The sequence below is a fragment of the Brachyistius frenatus genome, unplaced genomic scaffold (genome assembly GCF_029030835.1).
Source record: "Brachyistius frenatus isolate BFR_SWC_R1_liver_20210118 unplaced genomic scaffold, ASM2903083v1 Contig_1, whole genome shotgun sequence".
In the NCBI taxonomy this organism is placed as follows: domain Eukaryota; kingdom Metazoa; phylum Chordata; class Actinopteri; family Embiotocidae; genus Brachyistius; species Brachyistius frenatus.
Genome location: NW_027210600.1, coordinates 6,887,097 through 6,897,198, shown reverse-complemented (window position 1 = coordinate 6,897,198; position 10,102 = coordinate 6,887,097). Strand labels below are relative to the sequence as shown.

Genomic DNA, 10,102 nt, shown 5'->3' with positions numbered 1-10,102 from the left:
GCTGTATTTTCACCTTTAAGCAAACATTAACGTCAGGACTCAAACCCACACGTTTCCCCCTGAACGAAGTCTCCTTGTCTGCTGATGCAGCGCAGCATGCAGTGAAAGCCAATTCAGGAGTCACTCACTCACACTGTTCTTGTTGTTGTGCGCTCTGAGTGGAAATGAAGGAAATTGGCTCACACAGGTGGATGTCCAGACTTCTGCAGGAGGCTGCTGTTGTCCCTCTTATTGTTTCTCTATTACTGAACTTGTGGCACACTGTGCTCGCTGAACATTTACATTATATTTTTGGGGGAGCTGGCAGGTGGGCTGACACACCCCGCCGCCCTGTTGGTCATTTCCTCCATTTTGACTTTATCGCTGTCTTCCATGCGTGGCCCTTCTCTGAACCACACTCATCTGTCTCCATCCTTCTGCTTTATGCAACTGCTGCTTTGACCTATATAGTAAAGGGCAATCCAGTGTGTGTGTGTGTGTGTGTGTGTGTGTGTGTGTGTGTGTGTGTGTGTGTGTGTGTGTGTGTGTGTGTGTGTTTTCTTCCCTGGTGGGTCTTCTGTGCGTGTTTGCGAACAGTTTGGAGAAGATCTCCTGAGTGTAAGTCCCTCGCGGGGTCTCCGGTGTGTGTCTCGAGGTACAGAGTGACCCTGATGTGTCAGTTCTGTTTAAAACACGGAGAGCTGGTGGCCCACCGTGACTCACACAGACACACAAGAAACTTCCTCAGGGCTCTCCCTACGATCACTGTACCTCACCCACACCCGCCCACACACTGCGGACATTTTTCCTCGAAGCACATCTGTAAGGCTCCCAATTTATAGCTATAGCATGGCATCGGCATGAAACCCGCAGGCCTCGCAAAAGTCTGTCCCTATATATTTGCGTTTACAGTACAAGTACACGTGAAAAGCGTTGTGCGAGTTGTTGTTGCCCAGTTCGTCTTTTCACAGCTTCCCCGTGAGACAGATTGTGTGTTTGAACATTAATTTCATGAGCGCACCAGAGAAAAACAAGTGGATTACCATGAGGCCAAAGCAGAGCTAGAGGACATCAACCTTTTGAAAAAAAAAACACTCATTCCTTTTCAGAATAAAAACTTAACTATATGACTGCATGTTCAGAAAGAAACAACATGCACACGTACAAGAAGCTGAATGTGTTTATTAGAGTTTCAGAGATGCAAAAATGGACAAAAGGCCGACTAACAATCGGAAAGGCAGACAGAAAGAACGTACGCGCTGCCCGTAGAAATAATCAGACAACCTCTGCTGGAGTTTTGGTTTACAACATTAGATCGTAGTGACGTAAATTGGACTGTGATTGAGATAAAAAAAAAAAAAAAAGATCTCAGGAAAATTATATACAGATGAAAACATAGAATAATTAACTGTTCCATTATTTATTCATCAATCCTGCAGGTGTTTAGAAATCACAAAAAAAAAGAAAGGGTTGATCTTTGTGTGAAACCCCGTTGTTAGAAACTATTTGGTTAGATCACCTCGATCCAAAAAGGTCCAACTTATCACTTCACCTTTAATATTACATCTGATGATCAGCCCTCTTCTACGTCCACTGAGATTCTATGTTGTAAATCAATAAACCATAAACAGGTAGAGAGTGAATACTTTCTATAGGAAGTGTTCTGAATAACCGAGTTGAGTCATTTCTCGACTCCTGCTGAGGTCAGCTGGCAGCTAAAAACACACACTTATACTACACGTACTATATACATATTCTTCACAGGTACTGTGCTTGAAGGCTTTTAAACTAACATTTAGCTAAAAAAAAAAAAAAAAATCACGACACCTCACCAACTGAGGCCGAGCAACCACGTTCTGCAGCGGAGAATCCAGCTGTCAAAAATAAATACATCTTCACACTAAGGGAAACCTACAGGTGGCACACGGAGCTGGCTACGTTCAATGTAGCTGGTAAGGCAACTGTTTTGGCAGGTTAAACAAAATACAGACCAGTTTGGACCCAGGACAGCATGGTGGAGCATTGTAATGCACTTTAATTTGATTCTTGTGCTTACAGATTTTTCAGTACGACTCGTGTGCCCCGAACTATAAAAAAAAAAAAAAAAAAAAAAACACAACAACATTGTTGCGAAGACTTTATGTTGTGTAATGTGAACAAATAAGAGACACTTGTTCATTTAAATGTGATTAATTCATAATGTAAAACTTTATAAATACTGCTGGTTAATGACAACTATACTGTATTATATCCCAGGCTGTAAATGAGAACCTACGGAGGAGAGGCAGTGCGGGAGGACGAGAAGAAAAAAACAACTATTGATTGAGCCAAGGCAAACAAATCTTGTTTTGAATAAGCAAGTATGGTTTGAAATGTGACCTTCTTAAGATGCACCGAGTTTATCTGATTCAGAGTAACAACAATAAATCAAATAATTATCTTATTTCATTACATATGTCAAAACTTTAAAAAAAAAAATTTTTTTTAACAAAAAACACTTTGCCATCAAATGTGATGTTCTTTTAGTGAGAAATAATGCTTTACTTTTTCTCCTACCTTTACCCCTCACTCATACAGGTGGTATGCACACTGGGGCACACATGCAGACAAATGGACACAAGCAAAACATTTGTCACAGCTCTGACCAAGGTTTAGCACAGTGCCTGCAAACGTCCTGCGGAGTAACAGACATCGATCCATCACCTGTCATCTCGGAGCTCTGGTCTCGCTCCCTGTGGAACAAACTCTAGACAAAATACGGTTACGGTCGGCGATGACATCAGCTTTGCTTACAGGAGCGATTATTAAATTCTGAACTGCACAGTTATTCCAATGACTTGTTGAGCAATCGTATAGAAAGTGAGTTAAAAAAAAAACAACAACAAAAAAAAACGATTCAGCTACAAATGCATGTCAAACTTCTACAAAACTAAAACTGGCTGAGAACTCATTGCTGGTGCCTCGAGTTACCTTAACCTAATAAGTCTTTTCTGAAACAAATACGTGGAAGAAATGAAGGTTTCTCTCAGCTCGTCTTTAATGAGTCCAATGATGTAAAACAGCGCCACGCTCGGTGCAGACTGGCTGCAAAGCGAGCCGGAAGCCATTCAGGAACTCTTCACGGTGATTGTGGTCTCTTTCGTTTTAATGCCACCTCTCCCCGCTTCTTCTTCCGCGCATCGAGTAAAATTCTTCTGCGCACGGAAACCACTGTGGGTTGCATTTTACGTGTGATCCTGTTGTCTGCTCATATTTTAGTCCAGTTCTTAGTCAAAGGGGAGAAGTGTTAGGCCATAATCCACGTGCGGTGTGAGTGTTCATCACCCTGGTGTGTACAGTCGCAGAATGAAGAAGTCACTGGAATGTTTAGGGTTGGTCCGACGAGGGAAAACATCCATCCTTTAAAAAAAGAGCAAACATCCAGACGGTCAGGGATTCAAATCTGTCACACACTTATCTTCTCACAAACATCTGTACAGATTTGATTTCATACTGAGTGAAACCACCAGGCATCTTCTCTCCCTAAACCTAAAATCAGTTTCGGAGCATTTTCAAAATCCCCCGAGAAGTCGAGCTTAAAATTTCCATCCAGACTACGGATGTCTCGGAGCCATGGCAACCAGATATGAGGCAGCTCATGAGATGTGGACTCAATAAGCTGAGGTCATGAGAACAGATGAACACAGATATGTAGCCTGAAAGATAAACCAACATCATCTTAAACAGAGATAATTATTTAACTGTCACTCAAACTTTAAACGTCCGGTGTCTCAGTCCAAAGCTCAAACATAAGAAACAGCAGCATGACATTACATTTTAGAAAGTGGAAACAGAAAATATTATAAATGAATGTAACAATGACCAAACTGCCCGAACTAAGTTAATTTAGTTTAAAAAAAAAAAAAAAAAAAAAAGTCACAAAACTTACTGGTGACATATAATTCAAAAATAATCTTCTGGAACGTAAACCCTGAAACTAATCTGAGAGTGAAACTGTCTTACCTGCTTTGTCGCGACCATTATCGAACATCTCTAAAGAGCTGAAAGATAAACATTTGAAGGTTTATGACAAAGAAGGAGACGGACATGTGGAGAAACTGGAGGAAACACAGGGAGGTGAAGACAGTGATGGACTGAAAGGAAATAGAGAAGACAGGCTTGAATGGGAAAAAGAGGAATGTCAGTATAAAACAAAAAGAGAAATATGTAGATTCACACACACACACGCACACACACACACACACACACACACACACACACACACACACACACACACACAAAAGAACAGCTCTTACATCAACAGTCAGTGAGTTTCATACAAAGAGATACACACTGACCCACCGGGTCAGTGTGCCATATTTACGGTTTCACTTCGCATTGCAATTTGGACAACAAGCACCGAATCTCTCGCCTCCACCCGCACACACACACACACACACACACACACATAAATCCAGCACCTGCTGCTGTCCCATCACCGAAGCAATCACAGCCTTTCTCCCATTCCCAACAAAAAAAACAACAACTCTCTCTCGTCAACACACAGTACAGGCGAGAATCAATAGAAAGTTTCTGGACGGCAACAACACAGCGACCCCGTGTTATTGCCGGTGGAAGTTTGGCCACACGGAGTTTGTGATCCTTACGTGCTGCCGCAGTCTGCAGCGAACTAATAAGCGGCGTGTGCTCGCTAGTAAACAGCAGGAGGAGACAACTGCATCGTCAGATTGCGGACATTTGGCACTCAAATTTCCGATGAAAGCAGGAGAACAGATGGAGAGGGTGATATTGATGTCGCTGAACAGGTCTGGCTAAATGTCAGTGCGCTTCGAATGCAGTGCGACAGACCCACGGTGATGAGGTTTGTCAAATTCATGGCAAGTGTGCAACTGCGTGAGCCGGTACGGCAGCAGTGCAGTGAAACAAAGTGTTAACCAGTCTGCCCTCAGGCACGAGTTCACTTCCAATGTGTTATTCTTTGTTTCTGTTCCTTCTGTGTTTCGAAGCACGCTTTCACCAAAACAACTCATGCTGTAATTCTGTTTTCTAGGGCCTCGGTCCAAAACGCCTGCAATGTGAAGATGCCGCCGTCTGCTCCTCCTCACATTGTCTGGATTCTCTGACATTTTTAGGCCCAGACGTGAATTAAGACATTAATTCTCTTATGCTGGAAGGATAATGAAAACACTCACGTTAGTGAGTCCAATAGTCAGTTTAAGAACCCAGACCCTGTCATAGAATTAAATCAAAGAGAAATCATGAAACGGACATTATCGATCCTGCACAGGTGCAACCCCCAACTCCTGTCCTCCTTTTTTTTTTTCCTTCTTCTTTTTTTTGTTACAGAAGAAATAACAAAACGAAAACAGAAAAGTACATATTTAAAAACTACGACAAGATGTTTGTGAATTTGAGTTCTGCTCTTTGATGGGGATCAAGGTTGAGGGGTCTGGCCCACCTGTTCAGCATGAATGTGTCTCATTAGCCAGCAGCTCTGGAGTGAGCTGCCCGGTTTTCCAGAGATTAGTCCCAGTGATTGGTAGATTGACTCACAGCAAGCGGGTCTTGGCCGAAAGCTGCTACGCTGTTCCGCATCTCATTCTCACTGCCACGCAGCGGTATCAGTGACACGTTACCGTGACGCGTGTCGGGCAGCACGCGGCTCACCCGCGTCTGCTTCAGTCCGTCCTGCGGCCACACGTCGCCATCGTACTTTAATGAGGAGCGGACCGGGACAGGCGGGGAGACGGGGACAGGGAGGAAAGAAGAGGTTTTACAATACGATGAGACACACTGCAATACTACAGTACTACACGATGAGGAAGAGATCACAAAGCATGTGTCAGCTTCGTGTCATTTAAATGAACGTGTTGAGACATACTCAATAAAATAGTGCCGCATTAGATGCTAAAAACTACGTCCAAAAGTACTCAATCACTACTTGGTTTCTACAAGACCTGAATATGGAGTGTGTTTGTATGTTTGTGTCTCTAAGAAAGAGAGCGCGTACCTGGATGCTGAGAAATGTAGCGTACCACTCCCTCATTTCTGCCTGGGTGTCACAGCAGAGATACCTGCAAATAAATAGAGTGATAAAGTGAGGCAGGCAGTGTGATAAAAATCGGGAGGTGGTGTGTGTGTGTGTGTGTGTGTGTGTGTGTGTGTGTGTGTGTGTGTGTGTGTGTGTGCGCATGTGTGTGTGTGCGCATGTGTATTTGTGGTTTTGGAGACAAGGAACCAGACAGGCATTTGGAGACCAGGGGGAATTTTGAAGAAAAACAACAAGAAGAAAGGGAGGTAGTCAAGAGATATTAAATTAAATTGACATGTTGCCTCCTATGGCGCCCGGCGGCAAAGCCGCAAGTGTAAACACTGAGTGTGATTCCTAATTTAAACCTCGCCCAAAGAGTAACACTGATTAGGACCCTGAGCATTCAGCATGTGTCCATGTCTGTGAAATGTGTCAGTTTGTCTCTCTGTAACGTGTGTGTGTGTGTGTGTGTGTGTGTGTGTGTGTGTGTGTGTGTGTGTGTGTGTGTGTGTGTGTGTGTGTGTGTGTGTGTGTGTGTGTGCGCGCGCGCACGCATATTTTATGCCACTCAGGTTGCCGTCACACAGCCCTCTGAGTCATCAGCCATGCTGTGGTGCTGAATAAAGAGGCTTTATTTACACAGTTATTATTGTTATGAGCATAGATTTAGACTACGACGATTATTCAAGGGCCCTCTGCTGAGACACAACAAAACACTGATACAAAAACGAAACAGTAAACATTATTCATTATGTACCGCAGACAGAAATTTAGCTAGTCAGGCAATTTGGCTCACATGCTAACACACACACACACACACACACACACACACACACACACACACACACACACACACACACACACACACACACACACACACACACACACACACACAGAGAGTTCCTACCTCTCTCTAGTTTGCATCGTCATGCCTAACGGAGCTCATTAGTGCTTGTTGGGATTCAAAGGAAGAATGTCCCTCTATCCTCGCACACAAACCTACAGTATACTATCTCATTCGGAGTTTTTCATTTTTACTTGTAATTAACTGCACGCTAATCTCCGACACTATCAGCTGCAGAAGAATGAATGTGGCTCATTTATCATGAAGGATTTCCACAAAGCCGCCGAATACAATTTACATAAAATGTAGTGTCCCTGTAAGATTAACTCGAGTGACTGCTGATAAAATAGCACAGACAGCAAAAAAAAAAAAAAAAAAAGGGGGAAAATGAATGTGTTGAGAGTTTGGAGGGGACAGAAGCAGTAGCAGGATAAACACATTAAGTTAGACGTGTTTAAATTAGCGAGGAGAGAGCAGTTCAGCACGACAGCCACATGGGCACCTGGGTCGCTCACTCATTCTGATTAGATTGCCACTTTCTTCCTTACCTATACCCACTCTTCTACGAAGTTTTCTTTTACCTGCAGTAAATTCTAAATGTCCCACTCGGTATACACTACTTCCCCTTTCAGCTGCGACACGCTCCCTGCCTTCCACCTGCTTCTCTATCTTTGTTACGCTCTCCTCCCTCTCTCTTTTTGTGTCCTCCTCTCAGGTGTGTTTTCTCGCTGCGAGGGACGTGACGATGGCGCGTAACCAAAAGATGATACTGCCTGCAGCGTGACGACAACAGCACTGCCATTACAAGTGTGAAGATGTCGACTGCTGTTGACAACGCAGAGCCCAGTGCAACACGAACACACTGAGCGCACGGACGCGCGCGCACGCACACGCACACACACTAGAATAGAACCGTGGATATAGGTATGCTCGTGCGTCGTCCGTCGTCGTCGTCGTCCCCCCCCCCGGGGTGGAGCCGACTTTTCATATGCCTCCATTTCCCAACTCTCATGCAGGGATCTGACCCGTTTTCTCTGCCTACAGAGAAGCTGCCAGCGTATTCTAATGTTGGCCACATTTACATGCATATCATAAGTGCGATCATGCTGCTACTGAGGGAAACAAGCCGCTGCCTGCTGAACACAAGGCCAGCAAACATGTCACAAGCAGCTGAATAAGTTGGCACCGAAGGCTGCTACTGCGGAGACAAATGAATCCACAGTAGATCAGTGTTGTGGTATAGTGTCATGCTTCAACTTTGGGTGTTAGACGGGAGTAAAAATGTATATTCTCCAGTTCTAGTCACCAAACTGAAAATGGCATATAATTTAGATGCGTTACAGTTAGTAGTAGAAGTATCGATCCAGTAGTTACCTTCATCTTAGTTTTTGACAAAGGCTGAAGCACTGGATGCATGTCAGTGCAGCTCATCTATCATGTGTAATTCTCATGCTACATGTAACACAGATTATGGAGGTATTATCACAATTGTGGACAAACATACACGGAGTATATGGCCAGGTTGCTGCATCTCTAGATGAGCAACAAAACAAAATCAGAACAATAACAACAGTGTAGCTCTGAAACAGAAAGAGCAGCCCACTGCGACAAATGTATCTTATGCTGAGGTTTAATGCAGATAAATTACAGTTTAAAAATAAATTTTTTTTAAAAAAAGTATGCTTGTTGACGTCATGGACAGGATTGGCCTGAGCTGCGACTGCACTGGGATGACAGCTATGTTTACATAATTTGTTCCGAGCGTACGGCACCAGACGGCTACTCACCACTGCTGTCTCTCTGGCTTCTCTTGTTTCTTGCTCTCATACACCACTGTCAGTCCCCAACTAGACATAAGACAAAGAAAGATTACTTCAGCAGCAGCAGCCCCAGTTCCTCTGATTCTTTGGCTCAGTCTGCCCCCTAGTGGTCACTGCGTTTATCGGTGCCATGAGTGATTTTAGATAAGGCGAAAAATTTATCCAAAATTAGAAAATTAATTATTCATGGTCACCCATTAATTATTCCTTTAAATGATGATGCTGAAGAGCGAGTGGGGCTACAGAACTGGCACTCAACCTGTGTGCAGTAGTAAACTGATAAATCCTGAAGTGAACTCTGGGGCATTGACCACTTTGATTCCAGTTAAAAAAAAAAAAAAAAAAAAAAAAAAAAAAAAAGGCAGTTGAATGAAAAAGTCTATTAAAAATCCATTATTTTTTCTACAGTTTAGACATTTATACTCTCTTTGCATGTAGTTTGGACTCTTTCTAGCATGTATATGTATCATTCACCCCATGCTGGATGATATTATTTTTACTCATATTGACATACAGCCAGTCACTATCACTGTTGTGTGTTAAATGGCAGATTCGCAGACAAAACAAATCTGAATTAGATTAAAATGCAGCATTTTGCTTTGTCGTGCAGATTTAGTCAGTCCCAACAGTAGTGTTGTGGTGCAGAGGTGATGCACTCTTGAAGAGCTGTAGAAGCGGTGTGCATATAGCATATCATTTCCTTTTGAAAACACATATCAAAAATATTCAGATGTTTTATTTAAAACGGTATACTTTCACTAGATTCATTTTTTACGTGCACTGAAGCGAGTAATTTGTGCTCACCACGTGGGAGGGCGCAGTTTCTTCTTCATACCGAGGTAAACCTTTAGGTTTTTCACTGGCCAATCACGTTCTGGACGGTTACTCTGACAGACGAAGAGGAAAAGAGCTTATGAGCCTGTGAAAGAACGTGACAACTGAAAAGATGAAGTGAAAGATTGTTAACACATCTCTGTCGAGCTTACTCTGACTTCCTTGTACATTCTGAGCGATGTGAAATTGAGGATGAAATAACGGTCATGGAAACTTCCAGAGGAGAGACCCAATCCCAGGATGCTTCGCTCCTCTCTGAATTTTATCATCCCGTGTTTGGATGCATCCACTTTACTGCCTGGAGGACAGAATGAGATATAAATAAGAATAGAAAAATGAGGCGAACGAAACAATGCAGCAATATTGAGAGTAAATCTGTGTTGGCTTGTGTTTACCAAGGTAGACAATCATCACGTCCATAGCGAGGTGTTTCTTGATGACCAGATGGGAGTCGGTGCCGAACGAGTGAAGGATGGGTAAGACTCGCTCCTGGTAGTGCAGCGGTCGTTCTGAGGAACAAACAAGCACACAGAAAAACAGCATGATGTAACAAAATCTGATGCAACCGCAAGTCATTTCTTTATGATAAAGACA

General features: G+C 43.2%; 1 protein-coding gene across 3 annotated transcripts in view; it reads right to left on the bottom strand.

Annotated features, from left to right (window-relative positions):
- Nucleotides 1-1,141: 1,141 nt before the first annotated feature.
- The window catches only part of LOC138632066 (arf-GAP with Rho-GAP domain, ANK repeat and PH domain-containing protein 1), a 49,889-nt gene continuing 40,928 nt past the window's right edge, over nucleotides 1,142-10,102 (bottom strand). Inside the window, exons 27-34 of one of the 3 annotated variants that reach the window (XM_069717466.1) lie at nucleotides 9,904-10,017; nucleotides 9,661-9,806; nucleotides 9,479-9,561; nucleotides 8,642-8,701; nucleotides 5,990-6,053; nucleotides 5,533-5,691; nucleotides 3,982-4,019; nucleotides 1,142-3,378 (exon numbers count right to left, since the gene is read on the bottom strand). In XM_069717466.1, the coding sequence (XP_069573567.1) occupies nucleotides 3,999-4,019; nucleotides 5,533-5,691; nucleotides 5,990-6,053; nucleotides 8,642-8,701; nucleotides 9,479-9,561; nucleotides 9,661-9,806; nucleotides 9,904-10,017 (647 nt within the window). In that variant the 3' untranslated portion in view covers nucleotides 1,142-3,378; nucleotides 3,982-3,998. The remainder of the gene's footprint in view (nucleotides 3,379-3,981; nucleotides 4,020-5,532; nucleotides 5,692-5,989; nucleotides 6,054-8,641; nucleotides 8,702-9,478; nucleotides 9,562-9,660; nucleotides 9,807-9,903; nucleotides 10,018-10,102) is intronic. The other 2 variants (XM_069717546.1, XM_069717381.1) reach the window with 2 other exon arrangements.